Source organism: Xiphophorus hellerii, chromosome 8 (assembly GCF_003331165.1).
Source record: "Xiphophorus hellerii strain 12219 chromosome 8, Xiphophorus_hellerii-4.1, whole genome shotgun sequence".
Taxonomy (NCBI): domain Eukaryota; kingdom Metazoa; phylum Chordata; class Actinopteri; order Cyprinodontiformes; family Poeciliidae; genus Xiphophorus; species Xiphophorus hellerii.
Genome location: NC_045679.1, coordinates 25,414,437 through 25,442,068, shown reverse-complemented (window position 1 = coordinate 25,442,068; position 27,632 = coordinate 25,414,437). Strand labels below are relative to the sequence as shown.

The 27,632-nt window shown below is 41.0% G+C and overlaps 1 protein-coding gene across 6 annotated transcripts in view; it reads left to right on the top strand.

Annotated features, from left to right (window-relative positions):
• pitpnm2 (phosphatidylinositol transfer protein, membrane-associated 2) overlaps positions 1-27,376 on the top strand; it is a 72,563-nt gene extending 45,187 nt beyond the window's left edge. For 4 of the 6 annotated variants that reach the window (XM_032569331.1, XM_032569329.1, XM_032569332.1 and 1 more), the window contains 21 exons: positions 750-1,088; positions 1,991-2,086; positions 4,089-4,193; positions 4,303-4,358; positions 5,878-5,968; positions 6,996-7,149; positions 7,247-7,436; positions 7,528-7,647; positions 8,624-8,835; positions 8,923-9,098; positions 10,034-10,204; positions 10,302-10,442; positions 13,238-13,402; positions 14,157-14,305; positions 15,862-15,978; positions 16,231-16,347; positions 16,428-16,576; positions 17,670-17,819; positions 17,901-18,084; positions 20,489-20,617; positions 21,617-27,376. In XM_032569331.1, coding sequence (XP_032425222.1) covers positions 750-1,088; positions 1,991-2,086; positions 4,089-4,193; positions 4,303-4,358; positions 5,878-5,968; positions 6,996-7,149; positions 7,247-7,436; positions 7,528-7,647; positions 8,624-8,835; positions 8,923-9,098; positions 10,034-10,204; positions 10,302-10,442; positions 13,238-13,402; positions 14,157-14,305; positions 15,862-15,978; positions 16,231-16,347; positions 16,428-16,576; positions 17,670-17,819; positions 17,901-18,084; positions 20,489-20,617; positions 21,617-21,955 — 3,350 coding nt within the window. In that variant the 3' untranslated portion in view covers positions 21,956-27,376. Of the gene's footprint in view, positions 1-749; positions 1,089-1,990; positions 2,087-4,088; positions 4,194-4,302; positions 4,359-5,877; positions 5,969-6,995; positions 7,150-7,246; positions 7,437-7,527; positions 7,648-8,623; positions 8,836-8,922; positions 9,099-10,033; positions 10,205-10,301; positions 10,443-13,237; positions 13,403-13,486; positions 13,739-14,156; positions 14,306-15,861; positions 15,979-16,230; positions 16,348-16,427; positions 16,577-17,669; positions 17,820-17,900; positions 18,085-20,488; positions 20,618-21,616 lie in introns of all 6 variants that reach the window. The other 2 variants (XM_032569334.1, XM_032569333.1) reach the window with 2 other exon arrangements.
• Positions 27,377-27,632: the final 256 nt, after the last annotated feature.

Sequence of the window (27,632 nt, the reverse complement as noted above, 5' to 3'; positions counted from 1 at the left end):
AACCTGTCCAAAACATATGGTCAGTGTCCAATTCTTCAATTAATCTTATCTTAAAGTTCTAGGGAAGTAAATTCTGGTTAAATAAACTCACCTTTGGGTTTTAGGAAAATACCAGACAAGTTTTGGAAAGTATTTTTTGGGGGAAAATTAAATTTTGAAGAAACGAATCTCAAAGTTCTAGGAAAGTGCCATATCAATTCTAAAGTAAGCAAGTAATCTTTAAGCTAAAGAAACAAACTTTTGGATTCAGGGAAGGTACCATGCAAGTTCTGAAAAGTAACCTCTGCATTTGTAAAAGTAATCTGTATTTTTGAAGAATCTGTCTCAAAGTTCTTTGAAAGCACCAGATAAATTCTAGAAAGTAAATTTTAGGTTAGATAAACTCAACTTTGGGTTCTGGTAATGTACCATGTAAGTTCTGGAAAGTTCCCTGTGCAATTTGGGGCAGAAACTGTACTTTTAAATAAACTATTCTGAAATGTCTAGGAACGTACCATAGAGGTGCTAGATAGCAACCATAAGTCAAGGAAACTAATTTACATTCTTGGAAAATACCAAGTAAATTCTGGAAAATAAGTTACTGGAAAAGCAACTGTAAGTTCTGGGATGGTAAAGTAGGAAGTTCTTTAAAATAATCTGTGAATTCCAGTAAAGTGTAAGCTGCATTATGTCTCACCTCCAAAACCAGAAGTGTTGGCCAAAATAAGTGATTTCCTTTCCAACATATATGTGACTAATGACTGTTTCAGGTCTCCGCAAAGTGATGGTCCGAGCCCACCGGCAGGCGTGGTGCTGGCAGGATGAATGGTACGGTCTCACCATCGAGGACATCAGGCAGCTGGAGCTGGAAACCCAGTTAGCCTTAGCCAAGAAGATGGCACAGTACAGCCTGAATGAGGAGGGGGAAGCAGAGACCAATGGCTCCTCTGTTAGCCAAGATCAGGAACAGGCGGGAGAGAACCCGGGGTCAGCTGCAGAGGTCGAGGGAAGTCAAGGAAAGCTTGGAGATTCTCTAGAGACACGAGGGGAGCTCACCAAGCAGTGGTCCACCTCTTCCAGATCGTCCAACAGGTCTTCAAAGAGAGGAAGTTAGTGGAGCTCCTTGGCTTTCTTTTATGAATTTATTACACAAAGTAATTCAACTTTTTACTACATTAAAGTGTTTTACTGATATCCTTGTTTCGGTTTTCATTATAATTTAACAGGATATTAATTATGTAAAAGCCTTGAAAAGGGAAATAATTGCCTAAACACTGCTACAGGGTGCATCGACAGAGTTATTATAACTTACCTGTAGACAACGATGACTCCCAACTTGAAACAACAGTATAGTTTTCTTAAGAATTAACGTAGTACATAAATATGACGGTAACAAATAACAGATGCAGAATAAACCAGATCTCATGTGTAAGGGCTGTCTACAGCTGGAATACGCAGTATATGCTACATTCACACATGGGTTAGCATTGTCTGCTGGGCGCTGCCAGCAAACTGAGGCTAAACCTTTTCTCCGAACAACAAAATATGTAAATATAGACGGTAACAAAAGGCTTTCACAAGCTTTCCAACGGTTAGTAAACCCACTTACAACAGCACAGGCGAGTTCTGTGTGAATTCATACCTGAGAAATAATTCAATGACCCAGCCACTGACACACTGGTTCCTCGTGCACTCACCCAGGAGGAAGTTTCAGTGCTTTTTTGCTATGGCTCTCTAGCGCTACACTCCCTCTGCTGGTTGCATATGGTTACTACATCTACTAAATCAAATCAGGACATTAACGTATAGTTAACCAAAACTGAACGCAAACACATGGTAAATGTAAACAATAACGTTCAAGTCTGCAACGCATACAATATGCAGATAAGACCAGAAAGAATAAATGTACCTCTGACTTATAATGAACAAATTTCATTCCATAACAATTACATAACTTTTATTGGCGTTTGCTTAGAAATAGCCAAATGAAATGTTTCGTTTATGTTTGCAGCAAGTCCGTCTCACCACAGCATTTCAGAGTGGAGGATGCAGAGCATTGCCCGGGACTCTGACGACAGCACTGACGACGAGTACTTTGATGCCCACGGTAACAATTATCGTCACACCAAAATCCAAATCAGCACGTTATGAACAGCAGCTCAGGACTCAAAAGACTGATCCAGTTTGTCAAACATGCTCCACTGGAATCAGGACCAACCTGTCCTTTTGGTTTCAGACGTTTTTAAAGTGTTTGATGATTCCTAATCTTATTATTTCCTGACAGAAAAGAAAAGGACTTAATTTATGCTGTCATAAATTAAGTCAAATATAAAATGTCACCGGCCTAATAAAGGTATAGCCCATTAAAATGAATTGGAAGCAAAAGCGAAAAATGAAAAAATAAATAGAGCAAATTTGAGTGACATTCAGCTACTCATTAGTAATTACAGTGATTAGAACTGAAGTGGAGGTTCCCTGCTTTGTGTGTTGGTGGTGTAAATTGCTGCACATGAGGGGCTTTTTAATGCTTGGCATTGTTTCAGATTATGAAAAGTTCTAATTTTACCCTTCACAGAAGTTACTCCTCCGTTTCCACAAATTAGGTCCCAGTTCTGAGCAGCACCTGAAGCAGGCTGCAGCCCTCAGGAGCTTTTTCTGTTTTGTTTTTTTAAAGCACCACCTTATTTTCAGTTTGCCCAAAGCACACAGCACAGCGCTCAATGCTCAGTCTTAATAAAGTGCTGCGGAAAACTGCGGTAAAGCAGGCGGCGCTCAGATGGGGGATGGATTGTAAAATGGACCTTAACGAAACAAACTGAGATGCAACAGAAAGCAAATGTATTTCAGTTAGATCTTATGTGGTAGATGTAACTTTACAACACAGTGAAAGGAAAATTATAGACATTTTGGAACACTTTATAAGAAACGAAATATAAAAAAATGTGCCACCAAAAACCACAACTTGCTGAAGTTTGACTGTAATTCTTCAGAAATAAAAAAAAGTCTCTTTTCGCTTTAAATATCCAGATATTTTTGTCTGTTTTGTCCTAGTAAAATATTTTTAACTCAAATTTGACAAAGCGTCTCTGAGCTCAACCAGAGCTCTTAGCATCCTTAAAACGCCTTAAATTTGTGCATCTAAAGTTAAGGCCTTAAAATGTCTTACATTTCTTTAAAAAAAAATCGTAAGCTTGATTTAAATACTTAAAATGCCAGCTTTTTTGTGTGTGTTTATCATGAGAAAGTGTAAATGTATTGTCAGGTAGCTTCACAACGCTCATCTTCGCCACCGGCTCGCTTTTGCTCCCGATCCATATGAGGTTGGGTGGATTCTGTGGAGAGAAACTTGGCACTAGGCCTGTGGCGATAATAGATTTTGCTGTACAATAAATTGTTCTAGAAGTTATTGCGATAAATGATAATATTGTTGTTTTGAGACCATTCTCCAGTACTGTAATGGTAATAGCATAACAATGCGAGAACACACCCTCAAAGACCAATAAACATTCAATTCTAATGAACATTTAACACTGGAACTGGAAGCCATCTTAAATATCCAAATTAAATAAACAAAACAATAAATCGAGTTATGAAGTTTCTGTAAACAAAATTGTCCTTCAAAAAACGGACTAGATGAGACCAAAGCACCAGACTGAAGACTTATATCATCGAGTTTTTGGTAGAAAGAGAAAATCAATAAATCACGCTAATCGGAATTATTGAGTTTGTTTTTAATTTATCGTGCCATTAATTGATTTATTGATTATTGTGACAGTCTTAGCACTAATTCGGTTTAGAATATGCATTTTTATTTTGTACATTTCTCTTGTAATTCACATCTTAAATTTCATTTGTAATTCTCTTTAAAAGGTTGTTTAAAGGCCTTAAACTTGAGTTAGTGGAACCTGCAGAAACCCTGACGACAGTTTCTTTGACTTGACATGAATATGCTTTGGTCTAAATCAGCCCATTCGTCCGACAGCATGTGCTGAGCCACTGAAACTGAATTTGAAGATTTCAAAAAGAGCCATAAACCACAGTCTGTGTAGAAAATATTGTTTTCTAGAAGAGGCTCATGCTACATGTGAGTTCTTGTGGACGTTTTGCAGAGGACCTGTCGGATAACGAGGACATGTTCTCCCAGGAAATCACCAAGTGGAGCTCTAATGACCTCATGGACAAGATCGAGACAATAGAAGCGGATGAAGCACAACGTAGATGACCATTCTTGATATTCAGTTTAAAGAAAATTAGAATCGTAGATAAAATAATTCACTTTTTTAAAAAGATAAACATCTGAGTTGTTGATTTCTGTTCAAACAGAAGCGTATCAGGAGTCGAGTGAGGAGTACAGCGTCACTGAGGACACCCAGGTGGAGGTACAGACTTCACTCTTACTCTCACTTTAACTCCATGGATAAAAAAAAATCTATTTCTCATAGGCTGTGACCCATCTGCTAAATAACCTTTAACCCACCATGCTGGTGTAGGTAGAAGGACTACCTATCCCCTGCAGTCTCCAGCTCTGTTTACAGTATTTCCCCCATAATTAGACATGAAAGGCCTGGCTCCTCACTTTGCCTGGGTCCATTTATAGATTCTGGGATTTTATGAGTGTGGCCAGAAGAGCATGAAAGGCCGCATATCCATTTTACCAAGTCTTTATATTTTAATTGAAGTTTCAGTCATACCAGGAACTCAAAAAACAAAACAAAAAAAACACAAACTAAGATGACTTTAAAAGAAGTTGAACAATTATTAGGATAAATAAATAAATGCTAAGTTATGATTGACTCTGCTTGAACCAAAAATTACCCTTTAACTTTGACATTAATACATGCATGTGTTAATACAAATACATGTATGATGTGACAGGGGATTCATTACAGATAAATTAGAATATTTTTTTCTTTTGAGGCTTGATTATCAGATTAAAAGTACATTTTAAGAGCCTTTAAGCCACAGGTGTCAAACTCCAGTCCTCGAGGGCCGCTGTCCTGCAGTTTTTAGATGTGCCAGTGGTACAAAGCACTGGAATGAAATGGCTTAATTACCTCCTCCTTGTGTAGATCAGTTCTCCAGAGCCTTGCTAATGACCTAATTATTCTGTTCAGGTGTGGTGCAGCAGAGGCACATCTAAAAGTTGCAGGACTGCGGCCCTCGAGGACTGGAGTTTGACACCCCTGCTTTAAGCAGATAAAACATTCTTTTCATTAAGCCAACGTGTGTATTAAAATGTTTGTTGGTCTGATGTACAATTTTAATCTTAAATGCAGTGTTTTCATTTCGAATCATCAAAAGTTTTAAATATCAGTCTCTTATTAATCTATATAATGTTAAGTAAACTAACTTAAATAATATTCTAATTTATTGAAAATTAATTCTATCCTTTTTTCATTCAACTACAATTTATTTCCTGCTGTTTTCTCATAAGACTCTAACTCATACATGAGATAATGTCAGGGTTTTGCTTCCAAATCTTTTCCCGCCTTCTTTCCTCCCATCCTCTCTCCACAAATATTTCATTGTGTTTACCTTCACTTCTTGGTATTCTTTATCTCTTTTTTGATCAAATCCATTCCCCTTCTGCCCCTTTTATTTGGATTTTTTTTACCTTCTAACCCAGATTTGCAAATGTTTCTGTTCGAACCTGAAGTTTCCTTTCCTTAACTCAGATTCCTCATTAAATTGGTTACTCTTACAGAAATGCAATAAAAAATCTGAATCTTTAGCTTGATATAAATAAAAAAAACAAACTTTGTGCTTCATATTTTATCAAGAAGCGTAAAAACGGGGAACTTTAGGGATTTATGGTTTTTTCTTTAAACATTTGCTCCACCTTTCCTATTAACCGGCCCTTGTATTTTCCTTCTGTGTCTCCCTTCCTGTTATCTGCAGGACTGTCCGTCCCAGCAGTGTCCCCAGCCGTCCAAAATCCACGTCCTCATTCTGGTCCTGCATGGTGGTAACATACTGGACACCGGCTCTGGTACAACAGTGTGTTAATCTTTGGAACATTTTTCAGAAAACAAAAACCTTTCATGCAGCACTTTTATTTTTGTTCATGATCAGCTGAACCCATTCTTCATCTCAAGTTTAAGATGAGCAAAGAAACGTATCATAAGAGTTCAATGAAGATGTAATAAAAGGAATATAGATTTGATTCAGATTAACTTTGTGAACATATTAAATTAGTGAACTTTTTTCTCTAAGCATAGATAAGGTGTTTTAAGATAAATTTGACAAAAAACAAAGACAATAAAAGTAAAATTAGTTGATTGATGAAAGGATTTTCATCTGTTGAGAAAGAAATGGCTTTTTACCTTTTTTTTCAGTCATTAAATTACAATCATTCAAATTAAAGGGGAGGTATTATGTATTTTACAGACACATGGTGCCATTTTATAGCTATATATTTCAAATATAGCATAACAGAAATTTGACTTTGTAATTTAACGCCTTAAAATTGGGCCTCCGTCTCTTTAAAAACTCCTGCTCTTTCTGAAACTCCGTCTTCAGGAAGTCATCACAACATGACTCCTCCATTAACCCATTAACAAAGTTTTTATGAGCGTTTCACTGAGAAGAAGCTCCTACAAAGAGCTCAGCAGATGCGCAGTTCCACCAGGTGGTTGCTGATTGCTGCTGGCTAGTCTGAAGGAGCTCAGTGGGAGTGTGTGGGGGGAGGGATGCTCTGTGAGGAGGAAGCCTAGAAATTGCAGCTCAGAGGAGGAGATGTACCTCTAAGGCGGGGCTAGGTCCACCCAGGCATTTTTCACAGCTGAATGGTTGCCATGGAGGTTAATAGATTTCTCAAACATGCACGAAAGAATCAAAGCAACGCTCCAGGGGTGTTTTTGGTGAGGAAAGAACATTATAACATGATTTAATGCTCATAAAAGTTGACTTTACATAACATGGCCCCTTTACGAATGGAGAGATCAGACTTACTGAAATACTTTTGAAAGGTTGATGAAAGTTATGCCTTTGGTTTTTGTTTGTTTGTTTGACTGCAGGCGAACAGAACAGCAAGCAGGGAGACGTGAACACTCTCAGTGGGGCTTTTGAGGCCGTGATGAGGGTCCACTACCCTGCGGCGCTCGGACGCCTCACCGTCCGGATGGTCCCCTGTCCTGCTGTTTGCGTCGATGCTTTCTCACTCGTCTCCAAGTGAGTGACGAACATTTCAGTAACAGGTTGTCAAACAAACTCAGCCCGCCAAGCTAAGCTAAGCTAGACTAACACGCTCTGCCTCGACGACCTGCAGTCTGAGTCCGTACAGCTACGATGAGAGCTGTCTGTCCAGCAGTCAGGACCACATCCCGCTCGCCGCTCTGCCTCTCCTGGCTACGTCTGCGCCGCAGTACCAGGACGCCGTGGCAACGGTCATCCTCAGAGCCAATCAGGTTTACAGTGACTTCATCAAGTCTCCAGAAGGAGCTGCTTTCAGCGGCCAGGTCGGTCAGACTGGGATGGTGGGGAAAGGAACGTGTCCGGACAAAGCGGTTTTGTGAATTTGTGACGGTCGGCTTCGCCTTCATCTTGCAGGTGTGCGTCATTGGGGACTGTGTGGGAGGGATCCTGGGCTTCGACGCGCTCTGCAGCAGCTCTGTGACAGTCTCAGAAAGCCAGAACAGCAGCAGGCGGGGCAGCACCATCAGTGTCCAGGTACACCTCTGATCTCTCTGACCATAACTCATCTGACTGGCTGCTCTGAGTTGGAATAGTCAGTTAAAGTAGTGCGTTTGGTTAAAAAGTGTATGATATTTTTTTAACCAAACGCACTGATTGTTAAAAAAAAACAAACTAAAACTTTCAGCTAGCTAGCTAGCTAGAGCTAGAGCTGCCACAAAGAAAGCTGTCACATTTCTCACTGAAACGTAGTGAAGCTGAGACTTAAAGACCATGAAGTCCACCATTTCACATTAATTTGCATGTCTGAATTAATTGGAATGTAAATATGCTGCTTTTATGGGGCAGAATTATGTCAATCTGACTGTTTTAAGCTTTGCATCATATTATAAAGTTGTTCCCCCCAAAAAACAGACCTGGAGTGTTGCCTTGATTCTTTCATGCATTTAAAGTCTTTTAATCTCCCAAGGCAACCATTCAGCTGTGTAAAACACCTGGGTGGACCTAGCTCCACCTTTGAGGCACAGCTCCTCCTCAGAAGGAGTTTCCAAGCTTCCAAGCACAAGGCAGCCCTCTGTAAGGCTCCTTCAGACTAGCCAGCAGCAATTAGCAGAGACTTATTGGAACTGAGTATCTGCTGAGCTCATTACAGGAACTACTTCTCAGTACAACACTGGTAAAAACGTTGATAAAGGGTTAATAGAGGAGCCATGTTGTGATGACTTAATGAAGGCGGAGCTTCAGGAAGAGCAGGAGGTTTTAAAGAGACAGAGACCCAAAGTCAGGTTGTTAAATTATTGTCAGATTTCTTTTAAGTCACACTTGCCACATTTTTTATCACAACTAAAAGTAACACATTTACTTGATTGTGGTATAAAATGGCACCATTTGTCTAGAAAATACATAATACTTTGGTTGCAGTAAAGCCTTTCTGCTTTAAAAACCTGACAGGACATGAAAGACTCAAACGAGTAGAATATATAAAAACATGTTCTCCATCTTTGGTTCTCAGGACACAGAACTTCTCTCTCCCGGTATTATCATAAACAGCATCTCCCCGTCGTCGCCGTCCCTCGAAGGCAGCCGCCACCTGAGCCGCAGCAACATCGACATCCCGCGCAGCTCGGGGCCCGACGACCCCAAGAAGCAGCTGCCGCGCAAGCGCAGCGACTCCTCCACCTACGAGCTGGACACCATCAAGCACCACCAGGCCTTCCTCTCCAGGTGAGCCACAGAGGGGAGACAGGCTGCCGAACGCACCGCGAACGGCTCCGACTCACCTGTGCTTTTCGCCGCTTCCCTCCCGAGCAGTCTGCACTCCAGCGTTCTCCACGGGGAGCCCGGGTCACGGCGCTCCAGCAACAGCACCATGCTGGAGGGCAGCTCCCTGGGGAAGTTCGACTTCGAGGTGACCGACTTCTTCCTGTTTGGCTCTCCTCTGGGGCTGGTGCTGGCGCTGAGGAAGACCGTGGTCCCCTCCTTAGACGGTGAGGAAGGCTCATTGGTTCCTGACGTTTGGTGCTCTCTGCTGGGCTGAGGCGGGGAGAAGGCCTCGGTGTCGCTTCATCGCGTCTCCGGAGCAGCTGGGTGTCAGAGGTCAGAGGTCATGTCTCTGTTCTCAGAGGCCGAGGGCCATGAAGTGCGTGACGGATGAGCTCGCGTCGGTCTGACTGCTGCCGTCCTTTTGGGGTTTTGATGGGAGGACATGCTCTCACGCAGCCGACTGAACAGACCTCCAGTCAGTTAGCAGTTTCTAATGAAATAAAATTATTTGGAATATTAAAAGAAATCAATGCAGGACATTTAAATCTCCAGCTATTTGAAAAAGTGGAGTAAGTTTAATAAAGTACGAAATTTCAAACTTATTTTATTTTTTATTCATAAAATAGTACAAAACAAACATTACAAATGAACAAACAGAAGGTATAAAATAACGAATAACCAATCATAACAATAAACAATAATGATAAAAATGAAATGAAGAAAAAGGAGGCACACATCAAAATGGATACATTTAAGACAAAACAGATCATAACCAAGTGGTGTCAAATCAAAACATGGAATTGTTTAATGTGAGTTGCCATACTTTGTTTTACTTTTAATCCTGGCAGTTTTTTTCTGACATGCAGTATTATTTTCTTTTTCTCTAATATCCTTTGTTTTGATTAATCTGGTTTTGAGTAGAAGTGGGAAAGAGAGAGAGAAAACAACAACAAAATGCCACATTATTTCTATTTTATTTATTTCTACTGGGCCTTTTTCCACATTCCTCTGTAAACTTAAGACATGAAACTGACAACCCTTTCATTCATAAACAATAAAGCTCAAATAGGTGCAGGGACGCTCTGTAAATATACTGCTTAAATAAATTACAGACTGAATAAAGAAACAGCAGCCTGTTCTGTGTTCTGCCCGGCTGCAGTGTCCGCCCTGCGTCCAGCCTGTCAGCAGGTCTACAACCTGTTCCACCCGGCCGACCCGTCCGCCTCCCGCCTGGAGCCGCTCCTGGACAAGAGGTTCCACCTGCTGCCCCCCTTCAGCATCCCCCGCTACCAGCGCTTCCCTCTGGGGGACGGACACTCGGCTCTGTTAGGTTGGACTGCAGACACACGCGTCCTGCCGCCGGTCTCTGTTGTTCCCTTTAAACACCAGATGTCGCCTGTTCCTTTTTCTTGTCTCCGGGTCTTTAGTGGACACCGTTCACAGTAACCCACAGCTGCTGATGGAGTCCGGCGGCGGGCCGTCCCAGCGTTGCCATGACAGCCCCGCCAGCGAGACGTCCATCCTGGTTCCGGTCCTGAACTCTCAGACCTCTCTGGTCCACGGCGACGGTATGTTTCCAGTCCGGCTGACCTTTGCTCTCTTTCAGCTGGTTTTGGTTTAGAAATTTTGAAGCGAGCGAACCTTTAACCGTCTGTTTAAAAGTTAACCTGTAGTTTAACTCGCTTGTTATCTTTATTTAAAATAAAAAGCCTGATTAGCCTGAAGCTAACAGCTAGCCTGAGAGAGAGCAAAGGGAGTTTCTGCTGTCCTAAAACTTGTCCATCTCAGCGGTATGACTTTTACTTTTTCTCTAGTGTCCCTTATATGAAAGACGGGAAAAGGGAAAAGAAAGGGGGGGAAGACATGCGGCAAATGTCGCCAGGTCCGGGAATCGAACCCGCGACAGCCGCGTTGAGAACTCAAGGCCTCCAAATGTGGGTCGCGCTATCCCCTATGCCACCACGGCACGCCCGCTTTTTTATTTTCTAACCATCAACATGTGAAATATTAAAAAAAAAAATCATTTACCATTTAGTGAGTTTCTTTCTTGTTTTTACTTCCCTCTTGTTCCTGTCCTGCTGCTCCCTCTTGTGGTCGTTGTGTTTCCTTCGGTTTTGGGTTCAGTTTTCAAAGCACATGACAAAAGTAGCTGCTGTGTGGGCACGCCCCACGTTTGGAGGCCTTAGTCCTCGACGCGGACGTCGCGGGTTCGACTCCCGGTCCCGACGACCTTTGCCGCATATCTACCCCCCTCTCCTTCTCTGTTTCCTGTCAGCCTACTGTAGAAAAAAATACGAGCCACTAGCGCCGTAAAAAAAAAAAAAAAAAAGTAGCTGCTTATAGTCCGGAAATTACGGTAATTTGGATTCATTCTACATCAGTGGTTCTTAACCTTTTTTGAGGTACCGAACCCATCAGTTTCATATGCGCAGTCACCGAACCCTTCTTTAGTGATAAATAAAATAATTTTTTTTTTTCCAAATTCAAGACATAGGTATATGTTTTTTTGCTGGTGCACAAAATGAGCCGTGCATGAACGTCACTTTGCTCAAAGAACAAAACCATGAACTCACAGCAAGTTACAGTATTACTTTATTCTGGCCCCCAAAAAATATTTCGGCCCCCAAAATATTTTTTTACTATTTTACTAATTAAAAATAAATTTGGATTTTTTTCAAAGAATTAAATTTTTTTTAATAACTTAATTTTTTTAATTTTAAATTTAATTAGTTTTTTGTCGTTTTGAATCCACAAAATACTTTTTTGGGGCCAGAATAAAGTATTGCACAAATGACACCTTGGCAAGTGCATCTTCAGAGCAAAGTCTGTTCATTTTCTTCTTTTTTTGCTCGACATATTTAGTATGGATTAAAATGTTAAGAAAGAAACCACGCGACGTACAACTACGACAGCCGCTGATACTGCGTGCACTAAATTCCCCGCAGCACTGATTGGCCGAGCAATGTAACATGATCCTCTGCAGCAAGTGATGGCCAAGCGAGGCGTGTCATCACGACTTTACACAAGTGTGTCTTTACCTCCGCGGCAGAGGCTCCGCCGAACCCCTGAGACCGACTCACCGAACCCCTGGGGTTCGATCGAACCCAGGTTAAGAACCACTGATCTACATGAAGATGCAAAGACGATTATCTACTGCGGGTGAAGCTTACAAACCTTTCAACAGAACCCAGGGTCAAAAACTTCAATAATCCTTTAAAATAAACATTCTGCAGATTGTTTTACTTGGTAATATAAACCTTATCACTGCCTGCCTCTGGAGGTTGACATTGGTAATCACCAGTGTTGTATAGTAACGAAGTAAAAATACTTCACTACTTTACTTAAGTATATTTTGGAGTACTTCATACTTTCCTCGAGTATGAAAATTTTTGATGACTTTCACTTTTACTTCACTATATTTCCGAACTTAATTGCGTACTTTTACTCCGATACATTTTCAATGTGTGGTTTAGTTACTCGTTACAAAAAAGCGAGAGAGAGAAACAAAGTGTTTTGATCCCACCTACTGATTAGCAAGTAGCAAGCAGGCTACCGAACAAAATCCGTAGCCTGCTTGCCTGGGCTTGTTCATCACCTCCAATAGGATACACCTGTTTCGCTTCTCCCATTGTTGGGGAAATCAGAACAACTTACAGCAGGTGGGAGGGGGGGTCCGAACAGAGAAGAGTGCTGCCCGCACTGACGCGGCTCAGGGATTACGTGACACGCAGCGCCGTGCCCTATAATGCACTGTAAGCTATGTAATGTGTTTGAGGCAGTTGACCAAAATCCCGGACAATTTTTAAATTCCCCCCGGACATCTTTTTAGGTCTGAAAAGTAGGACATGTCCGGGAAAAAGAGGACGTCTGGTCACCCTAGTTCAATGGGGGACAGAAGCCATAGCGATAGCAATTTAGACTAAATTTAACGAATATAGGAAAGGCATGCAAGTTCAAAACCACAAACCATTAACATGTGCTACTCTTTAAAACTGGAACGATTTATTAGCAGGTTTCATTTTGCCTGCACTTGGTTGGGTACATTATTTTAAGTTTATTTGACAAGTTTACCAAAATATAAGAAATGTCATTCACACTTGCCTTGTTTTACTTTTTACTTGTACTTTTCATTACATTACTTGAGTACATCCATTTTTACAGTAATTTCCATACTTAAGTACAAGACGTTTCAGATACTTTAAGACTTTTACTCAAGTAACATTTCAGTCAGTGACTTCGACTTTTACCAAAGTCGTATTTTGGAGAGGTACTTGTACTTTTACTTGACTCTGAGATTTCAGTACTTTATACAACACTGGTAATCACTAAGATTGTAAACTCATGACTCTCTTCTCTGTCTCAGCAGCTGACACTCTTCAGTCTCCTCTGTATGCTGATGGTCTGTGTCCGACCTCCACATCGCCGGGGGTCCCCCACCTCCGCTGCAGCCGCAGGGCCAGCGAGGCCAGCCTGGCCAGCCAGGTGTCAGGCCTGGCCGACTCCTACACAGCCACCAACATCGCCACCAGTAAGTCTGTCGGACTGACCGCAGCGTTGGCCTGGGATGTGTTCACGCGCTGACCCTGTTGTTCATTCGTCCCCCCGCCTCCAGCAAACAAAAGCCAGTCTAAGAGGCCCAGCCTGCTGTCGCAGCTGCCGCGCAGTAGACTCGCCTCTCGGAGCGCGACTATTCGCTTGCACAACAAAATCCGCCGGGTGTTCCCGAGAGCTAACGGCGTGGAGTCTGAGCCGAGCTCAGACCCTAGCTCTGACATGACCTCTGACCTCGCTGATGTCACATCTGAAATCACAGACCTCAGCTCGGTGCCCCCGTCGCCCAGGCTGCTGAAGAACATAGAGCAAGGTACCCTGGCAGCTCGCAGTCAGTGAGGGGTGCTGTGGGACCGTAGGACCTCTCCTCATTCCCTGAGCTCTGCCCGTCTTCCGCTCTGTCTTCCTCTGTAGTCCTGTCTCTAGAAGTAATAATAAAAAAACAAACCCTGACCCTTCATGTAGGCATCCAGGAAGTCTGGCTTACCCGAATGAAATAAAATGACTCGCCTGACGTTTCCTTTGACACCTTCCTGCACGTTTGCCTTTCGAACCCTCCGAGTGCGACACTGGTCACTTCCTGTTTTCATCCGTAGAGCCTCTCAGTCGAAGCCTTTGCCGTGGTTTAGACATAGAGTCCTTCTGAGCTCTTCATCTCGTCACGAGGAGGAACTTGACCATGAACATGAGCCGACAGTAAGCGCTGATTGTGTCTCTCTGCCCCTGACTAGTTGCGTCGCGGTGGTGGGGCAGTAAGCGCATGGACTACGCTCTGTACTGTCCCGACGCTCTGACGGCGTTCCCCACCGTGGCTCTGCCGCATCTCTTCCACGCCTCCTACTGGGAGTCCACAGACGTTGTCTCATTCCTTCTCAGACAGGTTTGTGCTTCACTCAACCCAGAGCAGGAATTAGAACAAACCGAGAATCCAGAGAAACTCCTATTAGAGAAACTACTCATTTCCTTAGACCGACATTTAGCATTGAGTTTTTAATATCAGAGCAAGACCTGGAGAAACTCCTGTTAGATGGCAAATCTAGAACAAACATAGAAAGTACTGTCTGTAGAATCAAACATGGAGAACCAACATCTAATCTGATCAGATCAAGAATCCAGAGAAACCCCAATTAGTTTATAAATTACCGACTACTTATTCTATTTCATATTAAACATGGGGAACCAATATGCAGCTCTATACTTTTACCTTTTTTCTGTTGTTTTGTTTGTGTTTCCTTCTAAATCATGTAAAGAACTTTGAACTGCCTTGTTGCTGAAAATGTGCTCTATAGATAAAATGACCTGTTGCTATGAAGAATCCAGGCAGTCACTGTTAAATCACTGGGATCCCTTCAGTCTGTTTCCTCGGCTCTTATTGAGATAGTTCTGGGTGTTCGAAGTAGTTTGGTTGTTCTGTGAGGTCACCATTGGTAACCATAGTACAGCGGTGTCAAACTCATTTTCGTTTTGGGCCAAATCGAGATCATGAAGGTTCTTAAAGGGCCGGTTGTGCCAGAATGTTTTAATAAAACCTGTTAAATAATTTTATTGAACATCTTTTCAGTCCCTCCAGGATTTTGTGATACTTTTTGTGATTTTTTTATTTTTTGCAATATAAATCAAAGTGTTTGTGGTACTAATTTGGAAATATTTGCTATATTTATTTATGACGGTAAATGCGACTTTTTATTACTCGCTGTATGGATCATGGACTGTAATCTGACATCTGTTAAGGCTGAGGCGGCTGTTTAGTACAAGTAAGAAAGTTTTTGACAATTTTTGAGAAAAATCCGCAAAAATCTCCCAATTATGTATCAGTGCAAAAAAAGTGCAGGGATTTGTTGACTTTACGTGAATTTCCACAATAATTCTCAGGAAACTGGAGGAACAGATTGATATAATTTGGCAGTAAACAGATAAAATCTACGTTGATTTGATAACATAATATTTAGAGGGCCACATAACCAGCTATGGCGGGCCGTATTTGGCCCCCGGGCCTCGAGTTTGACACATGCAATAGTAGATCGATGTATCTCTGTGATTTTGTGGGAAAAGTAAGTGGGTCCTTTAAGGTGGTGGAGGCTAACAAGCTAGTGAGACTTGCGCTGCATCAGTCCTGATTCAGGCTAACACTCCTAGCATGTATTTCTTTTTTATAAAGTTCATAGTGAGGTGACATCTTTTCTGCTCCAGGAAAGGGAAGTGTTGAGGGCCAGTATCTGAGCTAACCCTTTAACCTTTAACCTTTGTTTAGTATAAGTCCAGATTAGTTGGTCATGGAAGCTAAAGCTAACGGCTTACCACAGAGGAGCTAAGGTGAAAGCCACAGTATTGTAGCATCCTGCAGTACATGAGAGAATGAAAAGGGGATATTTCCAAATGACTCTTGAACATTTTCTTTACGTTAGTTCTGTTTTGGTCTCATGTTTGCCTCTGTAGGTTATGAGACATGAGAACTCGAGCATTTTGGAGCTGGACGGTAAAGAAGTGTCTGAGTTCACGCCCTCCAAACCTCGGGAGAAATGGGTTCGCAAGAGGACGCACGTAAAAATACGAGTGAGCATGTTTTAATTTGTTTCCTCAAAGCAATGCTTGTGAAAGAAAAACAAAATAGCTGCAGACTCAGATTTGAGCTCTTTGAAGGAGTTTTTTCATTTTTATAAAATGTTTTATTGAAATAAATGCCCTCAAACGAGCGATCGTTTGTCCTTTTCACGTTTTGCACTTGTGACAGTCAAAGGAGCGTGTTTCACGCTGAACACGGCCGTCTAACTCAAACCGATTCTCTTGTTTTTGTCGCTTCCACAGAACGTGACGGCTAACCACCGCATGAACGACGCCGTCTTCACGGAGGACGGAGCGCAGACAGTGACGGGACGCTTCATGTACGGACCTCTGGACATGGTCACTCTCACCGGGGAAAAGGTGAGACGTTGGACTGAGGAGCGGAGGAGGCGACGAATCCAGAGACCCTGAAGCTTTTTCATCCTTTCTTCCTTCTGCAGATCGACATCCACATCATGACCCAGCCTCCGTCTGGGGAGTGGGTCTACTTTGACACGGAGCTCACCAACAGCAGCGGACGCGTCTCTTACGTCATCCCAGCTAAGAAGCGACTGGGCATCGGGGTGTATCCTGTCAAAATGGTGGTCAGGTGTGTGAACTCACAACTCCCAGGCGCTGTGGAAAAAAGCATTTCTGAAGCGTTTGAGTTCATCACTTTATTTAATCAAGTTAAATCAGGTTGTAATTAATTGATTGTATTTTATTTGAAAACTATATATCCACAAAAAAGCAAAATGTTCAGTTCAAAAACCTTCACTGCTGAGTTATGGGATAGTGATAAATGACCTCAACAAACAAAAATGTGTATAATTGTTTTTATTTTTATTTAAGTTTTTTAGCCATCAGATTGGTGCAGAGTGCCTGTATGCCCAGTCCGCTTGTAATGTGGGGAAAATGTCTTCTAATAAATGGACGTTTTTCAGTCATACCAAGAGATTATTGATTTAAAACAAGCTCCTAAGGTTTGCTGAAAAGTTACTTTTTAGTAAGTTTTGTTTTACTTCAAGCGTAATATGATATTTCCATTAATCACTGGACCAAAAATCCGTTTTGCAGTGTCCAGAAATCGAAAGCTTTTGTATTACAAATATAATCTTTGTGTGATATATCAGGTTGTGATGCGTCGTTAAAAAATCTTAAATTTATGTATCTAAAAATAAGGTCTTATATTACCTTGGATTAATTTTTTAAAAAGTAAGTCAGCCTTGAATATGTTAACCTCAGGTTTTAAATTTTGTCATGTCAGAACTGTTTAATCGTTTTTCTTGCTCCTGTCAGGATAAAGTTTGAATCGTGTGTAGACACATCTTGCGCTTTGCAACTTGAGGCTAGTTGCTAATATACCTTTGCTAACTAGCTAGCTAGCGTTTATGGGTAAGTGTAAATTTGTGGCTTTTTCTTCACTGGCTCACTTCTGCTGCCAATCCATGTGACACTAGGTGGATTCTCCGCTAAACTAAGAAAATATAATTAAAACAACAGGATCCCCCACAGTCATTTTAACATTACAAGGTCTGAAAAAGTCTTAAATTTGACTCTCTGCATATGTATATATTTGGAAAAAATATATGTCCAAAGCATGCCAGTGTGATTGTGGCAAGAAAATAAGTTTTCATGTATCCCAGTTGGATCTTCTAACTCTTGCTGGTATCTGCTTCTTTTCCCTGCCGTGTCTCTAACAGAGGCGATCACACGTTTGCAGACAGTTATCTCACCGTCGTACCCAAAGGGACAGAATTTGTCGTTTTCAGCATCGACGGCTCGTTTGCTGCCAGCGTGTCTATAATGGGAAGCGACCCCAAGGTTCGGGCCGGAGCCGTGGATGTGGTGAGGTACGGATAAACGGTGCAACAACCGGCAGGCTGTCGGGCCGTCCGGATCCGCTCACCGCTTCTGCTTCCGCTTCCGTCCAGGTACTGGCAGGACCTGGGCTACCTGATCGTGTACGTGACGGGTCGGCCCGACATGCAGAAGCAGCGTGTGGTGGCCTGGCTCTCCCAGCACAACTTCCCTCACGGCGTGGTGTCCTTCTGCGACGGCCTCGTTCACGACCCGCTCAGACACAAGGCCAACTTCCTCAAATGTCTCATCAGTGAGGTGAGGGGGCAGAAATCCACAGAGCTCGCTTTTCTGTCGTTCCCTCCGCACTTTGTTCCCTCACCCTGTCGCTCTCATTCCGTACCGATGCACACGCTCCCACCAAGCCCAGCAGGTTCAAACAGTTTTCACCTATTTTTACATCATGTCGAAGTTGTCCAAGCTTCAGAAATAAACTATCCACAGCTAATTTAGCAATCGATTAATCGTCAACTGGAGTATACAGATTTTAAAGAAGGCAATTTGGTAAAAGGATGACACACAACGGCAGAGGTTTAGTCTCACCCAGTTCATATTGTAAAATAAAATCCAATTATTAATCAGTTAGTCTAAAATGTAACCAACAGGTTTTAGCCCTACACTGTAATGATGTTCAGTAGAGCAGAATTTTTTTTTCATTAAAGGAACGTTTTTATTGCCCTTTAAATACATACCATATTTTTCAGACTATAAGCTGCTACTTTTTTTTTTCCCCACGCTTTGAACCACGCGGCTTATCCGGTGCGGCTTTTCTGTGGATTTTTCTTCAACCACCAGGGGGGGCTCTTTAGCAGGAAGTGAATCATTGGAAGTCAAAATTGGAAATCAAAGAAGAAAGAGCTAAGTGTCATTTAGAACAAGCAGATGCTAGCAGCAGACACAATGTTCATATGAACATGAAGAAGTTCATATGATGCCGCTTTTAAGTTGAGGAGTTTCGACCTGGGAGTCCAGGAGGGAAATAGAGCCGCTGCAAGTATTCAGCTCGGCGTGAATGAAACCATGGTTCGGCGTTGGAGACGCAGGGCTGCGTCCTTAATAGCAGATGTATTCAGGGCGCTGCGTCCTTGTGGAAAACCGAGAGCGACGAAGTTTTCCAGTTTTTAAAAAAAAAACAAAAAAAACAACTTTGCGGGTGCGGCTTATAGTGAGTATTAAAAAAGAGGATCATTTAATGCTAGCTTTGGACAAAACGTTTGGCTCCTGCTTCCTCTTTTAATTTTGCCCGGGATCTTCGACGAGTGACGTTCTCAGTGGGCGACGTGGAGCGACGGCGTGCTGCTAAAACGAAACAACAACAAAACGTGTTGACGTCACAAATCACAGAGTTTAATCTCATACAAAGCAATCGACAACAAAGCTGCAGAGGAACAGAGATATACATGTTATACAGACAAGGGGAAACAGACAACACGAAACACAGAGACATACAAAGGCGCCCACGTGGAGTAAAAAGATGGAAAAAAACTCTGCCACTCTCCGGTGGTGACCTGAAATTTTAACCAAAGAGGCGTTTCCCCATTTAATATATGCAAAGAAGGCATTCCGTTGTCCGACCAATCAGAGCCCTGTCTCAGCCCCCCAGAGAACCCCGGAAACTCCCCTTCCCACAGCTCAGCTTCCAAGGTGATCTGCTTTTTGTACAAGCGAAAGGGGGGCCGCTCCGTGTCCCTCTCCGCCTGATACGGGAGAGGCGCCAAAGAGTCTGTAACTCCTATCGGAATGTAAATTTTATTGCTGTGTCTGTCAAAAGGGGAAGGAAAACAGGCCCTGCTTTGTCTGCTTTCCGCATCTCAGACGAGACCTGTTCCAAATAGAAGTATTGTATATAACTGTTACACATGTCGTATATTGGCTATATTAAACACCAAAAAATAATCATTTTTCTTAACATGAGGTGTGCTGGATAGTCTGGAAAATACGGTAAAATGTTTAATTTTCTAATTTATAAAACGTACTGAGTTTGTTTCTTTTCATCTTTTAGTGTGTTTCTCATATTGCACAAAAAATGACTTAAACAGAAATGGGCAGAATGTGCCAGCTAGTTTTCTTTTTTTTATCTGATTAATCAATTAATCGTCAAAAATAATCAATTATCAGAATTATCTTGAACTGAAATGATCGTTAGTTAGTTGAGTCCTATTTTATACCAAAGTGTATTTCAGATTAATATTCAAAAAAAGCTTATGAACACAATTTATCTATTTATTTGTTGCCTGTCAGTCCATAACACTGACCTCTAACATGAATCCACTTTCCAAAATCATTAATTCAACAATAACAGTGAAAGAACAGGAACAGATGTAAACGCACAGCACTAAATGTTCAGCAGCCTGTCAGCTTTTTATTTCATCTAAATCTAATTGAAAATCTTTGGCCTGAAAATGTTAGCAGACACTCACCGTCTGATGTGAGTTTACAAAGAAGAACGTAAAAAATAACAAACCTCAGAATACTTGAAGTCTGAATCCTTTAAACATGGCAACATGTGTAAACACAGAGTGGAGGCTATTTGCCTGGCAGTTTTAGCAACAAGTCTAGTTAGTTTGCGCTTTGTTAACTAAACACATGTATAAGTTCTTTTCTGCGTCCTGTAAATGCGCGAACAGCTTACCTTAAAACTTGCTCTCACTTGTCGGCTCAGGCCCACATGAGGATCTTTGCTGCCTACGGCTCCACCAAGGACATCTCCGTGTACTCGTCCGTCGGCCTGCCCCCGTCTCAGATCTACATCGTAGGAAGACCAACGAAGAAGATGCAGCACCAGTGCCAGGTACGGAACAAAACCGACTTATTGACGCACTGCAGGAGCGACCAGCGGGAAACTCCGAGCATCAGTGTTTAAGTTAGTCGTAAAGTAACGGTGCGACATGTAGTAATAATAAAACTAGGGGTCAAAATGGAATAAAACATCAATAAAGCAGCATTATGTGTGTTTAGCAGTCCTGCTACATTGCGTAATCACATTTTATACTGCTCATTAGAAAATGCGGAGGTGATTCTTTATTTCAGAAATGATAATGTAATAATGTATGTAATGAAGGATCACAAAGTGTTTATGTTTATCTGAGTCATTATGCTTCTAATAACCATAATGTTGTAGATCCAATACGCATTTAAATGGAAACTTTGATCAATAATTGTTGAACCTTTTCATGCTCTCTGTCAGAACCGTTCAAAACGACTTCAAGGGCACACAGTATGACATAATCCAGCTTTAATGGTATTTTATTACATTTTAAAGCCTGATTTCATTCCATTATTACATATCGTGGCGCTAAATACTTTAAAGTCAATGTTTTAATTGAGGGGGGGAATCTTGTAAAAAAAACAAAAAAAACTTTATTTGATAAGCATTTAGAAATCCTTCCAGAGTTGAGTCAGCAGCATGTTTCAGCAACAAGACACTTCAAAGTGCTAAAATGTGACACAATTAATCAATGTTCCAGTTATTAGCAAATGAGTGTTTAAGTCTGGATTAAAAGGAAGTCAGTGTTTCAGCAGCTTTTCAGTCTTCTGGGAGTTTGGTTCTGGTTGCAGAGACTGAACTAAAAGCTGATAGATCCTGAATCTTAAGGGAAAAATGCTAATAAAAACATAAAACTCTTTAATAACCCAGGAGGAAAACTTCTCATCCTCTGAGTTTGTATTTCAGTATTTTCCCATGTTAATTTATGACAGAAATATATATATATATATATATTTTTTTTTAAACCCTACTGTTATGGTGAACCATTCGTTCATAAACTTGACCGTCTGACCTCTCCTGCAGTTCATCCCAGACGGCTACGCGTCCCACCTGTCCCAGCTCGAGTACAACCAAAGGTCTCGGCCGGCCAAGTCCACCTCCACCCGCATGGTCCTGAGGAAGGGCAGCTTCGCCCTGGGGGCGGCCGGAGGGGACTTCCTCCGCAAGCGCAACCACATCTTCCGCACCATCTCCTCCCAGCAGCCAGGGGGCTCCGGCTCCGGCAGCCAGCCGGTACGGACCGAGCGCACGCTGAGCCAGTGCGAAGGAGAGCGCGAGCGCTCGTTTGCCACCGCAACCCAGAGGAGCATGAGCATAGCGGCGGGTTGCTGGGGCCGCGGCAACAAGGAGGGCCCCAAGTGAAGTTTACGCAGGAAGCCAAAAATGCTCCGTGATCTCCGGACGTGACGAAGACGGGCGGCCGAGTCGTAGGGAGGCAGAGATCAAAACGTTCTGTAGCATGATCCTCTTACCGTCAGACTTTTATAGGATGCGTCATGTAAAAAGAAAATGAAATATTATAAGCCTTAAATTAATCTCGTTTAACGGGACCGCCTCCTCTCCGAAGGACTTTCCGTCCCAGCATTCACGCTCATGAGCTCAGGACTGTTTCATCCTCAATTGAACACAAGTCTGAGGCCAAGAGGTGTCTGGCTTTTCTCCTCAACTTCTGTTCCACCGTTTCTTTCGACAACGCCGCCATGGCATCAAGAGGCAAAAACACCCAGATAAATCGTAAAAAGGTTCATAAAAAAACACAAAAGCAGATAGTTTTGGTTTATTTTGTACGTGATGGGGAACACAACTTTATTGTCCCTTATATTCCCAACTATAGAAGGAAATAAAAGTTTTATCTCAAGGTATCTGTTATGAGTACCGTGCTCTAGAAACTATACATAAAAGTATAGTCTTAAATATGCTAAATGTCACATATAGTTTATCCTGTTGGAGCCTGTTTGTTTCCTAAACACGGCAAAAACACTGAATCTTACCAATTAAGTATCTTAGTACACTTGAAATAAGACTAAATAACGTAAATATAACATTTTAGCAAGGTAAATAAGCTTGTTATAAGTCAATAATTTTTGCATATAAATAAAAAATACTAGTTCCACTGGTAGATTCTTAAACATTTAGTGAAAAAAATCACTAAATGTTTAATTAGCATGATGAAGCTAAATAATTAGGTAAATATTTAGCTTCATCTTGCTAATTACATACTTAGGAAGCTAAATATTTAGTGTCAAACTACTTCAGAAAGAGTTAGCAAACTCAAAATTAAGTTAGCTAACTAGATGTAGTTTGCAGCTAAATTTTGTTTTAATTGAAAATAAGCTACCAATGAACATTTATTTCATTTGGTAATGTCTAGCCGTTGCTAGTGAAGGTTGGATAGAAAAAGCTGGAAAACTTGTAGAGCTTGTATTGCTAACACAGTTAGCGTATCAAGTTAGCAACAATTAGCAAATTCGATTTTTGGAACATGATTAAAATCTGATCCAGTTCTGAGATAAAATACATAAAAAATCAAACCAAAACTCTGCTTTTCTACACACTAAAAAAAAGAAAAGTTTTATTTGGAAGTTTGGTTAATGGACTGTCGTATCTAGTCCAAGTTCCAGAACAGGATTGTTTGTCATCATTAGTTGTTTTTTTGTTTTTGTTTGTTTCAGTACACATTACAGGAGAGCTGTAGTTTTTGTTACGCCCTTTTCCTTTCAGCGTGGCCTCTTGGCCACTCAAGGCCTTAAAATCCCACAAGACACTGACTCTACAGCGAGAACAGGAAGCAGAAAAACAGGGCATGCAGCATTAAAGCACCAACTGAACTCTGTACAGTCCACAGCAACTATCCCTTTATAATCATCTGCTTGCAATACCTCGGACCCACCTGCTGGCGGCGCTCTGGGAGTCAGACGGCGTTTCCAAGCTTTGTGCTCTTTTTGCGTTTCCACATTATGGACTCAGTGTTGCTGATTGAGGACAACGGCTTGTGAAGCAGGAATTTCACGTAGTTTTTGTTGCGCCAAAATGGCCGAAGAATGCGTGGAAACGTTTCAGCCTGAATGTTTCGTGGTGCGTTCAGGGGTGAATGTTGAGGTTGGGAGAGTACGCCTTGCACTTCTCCTAAGCCCAAGACGACGTGTTATGGGTTTTGCTGCTTTTCTTCTACTAAACTGTAGATTTTCATGCAAAATGGACTTTGGAAAAGAAGACATGTCATGTCTGATTCAGGAAGCCAGAGTGGATAAAACGGATGATGAGTTCAAGGAAGGCTCTGTAGATTATTAGGTTTTAGGACAACAGTCAGGTGCCTGAATGGAGACTGAAATCAGCTACGTTTAGGACAGATGTTCATCTTGCTTTAAAAGTTAAAAATGTCCTGAGCACAACATGTGCTTCCATTTTAAGTGATGGAGGGGAAATGCCTCAGTGGTAACTATGATTTTAACTAATATGCTACAGGTTATGGTTTATTAAATATATTTCACAATATTAAGTTACTCATTTAGGTTGCAAACAGCATTATTTAAGCTAAAAAAGCAACAGCCAGCTAAAAATATTTATGATGGCATGTTAGCTACCACTATTATGTTGACATGGAGTAACACTCCATTCAGAATGAAAAATCCTACGTAAAAGCTCAAATTAGCCGAACTGCTAATGCTAGCTAAAATGCTCTCAATAGCAAATGGGCTATCACCAACATGTTAACTAACATTAATTCACTCCATTCAGTGTATTAGGTTTGGCTTTTAAATGAAAATGTGCTGAAATGCTACGTTATTAAAGAGGGCTAGCACTAGCAAGGTGATCTACAGTAGCTTACTCTGTTCAACATGCAGGAACCCATGTCGGCAATGATAGCAACATGACAGTGTTACCTAACATGTTGGCTAACATTAGCTTAATCCACTCAGTAAATCAAAATGGGCTAAAAAGCTAATGTTTGCTTCAATGCTATTATCATGTTGGCTTACACTAGGATGTTGTCTAAACTTAACTTTGTCCATTCAGTAAGTTAACTTTGGTTTTGAAGTAGAAATTGGGTAAAAGTGTAATCTTGTTAAATGCTATTATAATCATGTTGACTTATGCTAGCATGTAGGATAACATTGACTTAATCCATTAAGTAAGGTAGGTAGCTTTAATTTTTAGGTCAAAATTAGCTAAATAGTTAATGTTAGCAAAAATGCTATTATTTTCATGTTGGCTTGCTATTTCTTTTAGATGAACCCATGTATGACTAAGAGTATTCAATTACTTAAAAATTAAATTAGCCAGATGTAGCCATAGCTTTTTAACAACTTGTTTCAGTCTCTTCAATGTTTCATAATTTAATGTATCAATTGCTGTTTCACTGTTTTTGAGCGCTACTGGTAATGACCCTTTAAAATATTTCCTTTTCACCCTCGCTTAGACTGGAAGCGCATTCAAGACACAAGTGTTTAAAAATGAGCACCTGACTGTATTTCAGTTCAATTCATATAATCTGGATTGGATTGGATTAGCTGACTGAACAGCCCTTCCTTTCCAGCCTGTGGGAGTTTTTGGAAGCTCTGTCTGTTTCCACTCTGTGTGACCAACGATGTCTTCATCAAACGACAAAAGCCAAAATCATTCTCTAATACTGTAGTGAATCAACTATTTAACCTCATTGTTTCTTTTTGCACTAGGTTACAAGAGAGTGTGTAATAGTTGTTGTTTGTCACTGTTTTTGACGCCTCCGTAGTGAAAATCCCCCGTTGATTTCTGCCAGGGCGGGAAGCTTACTGTGTGTGTTTTTGGGAAGAAAGGAAAACGATGTCAGTATAATGAACGTGCCAAACTGTGGCTGCAGATGAAAACGCGAAGATTCAGACCAAGAATTTTAAAATACGGTTCAGCGCAACCAAAATCAGACGGCATCTTTAAGGTATTCGTGTCGTTAATCTTTTCCGGTCCTCAGGACTACATTTCCCATAATGCTTTCAAAGTACAGTTCCAGAAGTTTACATACCCTCATGATGAATTTAGGGCTTGTAATCATTTAACGGAACCATTTTCTTCCCCAGGATTGGATTATCACGCAAAATACAATTGTTGAAATCTATTTTACAAACTTTAACTTCTGCGTTTTCGTTCCAGAGTGTATATGGATATGCAATTTCAGCCGAATGTGTACATGAGCACATAAAAAAAAAAACATGACACAATATATAACTAAAACTCTTAATTACAATTGGTGGCTTTTTCTTGCAAACTATTTGAAGATTTTTGAAATAAATTAAAAATAGCATTTTTAAAAAAGTTACTTGGGGAAAAAAAAATTACGCTAACTCATACTTTATATTTATATTAGTCACATAGTGGCCATTCATTGACGCATTGAATTGTTAATTGATATAATTCTCAGGCAGATATATGATAATTTCAGCGACAGAGCAGTAATTTTAGACCAGTTGTTCTGTCAAGACATTCGCCAGTAAGATTTGTAAAAGAACAAATCAGAAAACAACATGAGCTTCTTAATGATGTGGATTAGGCATGGGCCGGTTATCAATGTCACAGTGTTGCAAAGTTTCAAATAACAAAAATAAATACATTTTCAGGACGCACCATTGGTATTGGCCAATATTAGTCTTTTTTTTTTTAGCATATCAGTATCGGCCCAGTCAGTATTGGCTGATACTATTAAAATCAGCTGATATTTTACTATATTGGTCCGATAAATAAAACTGGCCTGATATTGACAGCCGATGTTTATTGCTATCTTTTTGAGGACGGGAAGATGTTGGTCATTTGTATTTGTTTGGCCAAGTGATGCAGGATTGTTAAGAGTTTGACTGAAGCAGAGAAGTAGTGATAAAGTCAGCAGTGTGCTTGTTGTTCATTTTTTTCCCCCAAGGTGTCAAAAGGGTAGTTAAATACATTTATAATATATATAAAATTGGTAAATATTAATTATCAGCAATATTAATGTTGGCATCGGCCCAAATTGTCAAATCAGTGCAATCGTACAAATTACTGAAACCTTTCATGCTGTGAGAATCTCATACTGAGCCATGCCTAATGTAGCTCCGTTCCACAGATCTACTCTGTTTACCTCTACATTTCATTAACCCGGACTGATAATGAACCTTTGTTCTGCCACACATTTCAGATTTATGGACCCAAACCAAATAATCCCCCCTTGGCTGCTGAGTCGGATCAGAGTGTTCGTTCATAATGGATGTGTAAATACTGTAAAGATGTACATGTAGAACCTGAGCAGCTGAGAGTTATTTATTTTAGTTAAGGATCATGTTGTTGTTCTGGAAGTTTCAGGTAAAAATATATTTGAAATATGTAGCATTTTCTTTCTGTCCGTTTGGCTCCCATTAAGGCAGCTGAGCCTGGAAGGTTTCTGATTTTTTTTTTTCCTGTGCATCGCTCTTGTTCTGGTTCCACCAGAGGTCAAAGTTTACCACGACACAAGCTACTGGACGAACCGGACACACCACCTGCACACAACTCTTTGTATTCAAACCTGCTGTTGGCCTGTGTTGCATCTCCAGCATTTTATAGGATTTCATGAAACAGTTTTTCAACCTGGAGTGTTTTACAGAAAACCTTTGACTTATAACCACAGACTGCTTTTACCAGTCACAAGTACGCGCATGGAAACCCAGAGAACTGTTTAACAATCTGCTGCATGTCCTCTGTCAAATTGGAACCACTTAATAACAATATTATTATTAATAATACAGCAATCATGTTGTTCAACATTTCTCCATTCCTCAATAAAATATAGATATGGGGAAAATAAAACTGTGTCGCTTTTGGATGAAATTGACATTCGATATTTTGTGCTTCCACTCAGATTTGTTGTTTGTAAAAGAGTTAAAATGTGCTTTATTTAGCGATCAAGGAGCAGTTTGGGCTTTTGAATAAAACTGCTCACGTTGTTCAATCAAACAGGAGGCACAAACCAAGAGATTGTTTGTTTTCACAAACCTGTTCAAAGATTTCTCCGGCATTTTTTAAAGCAAATATAATTATTCTTTTAGCAAGAAAATCT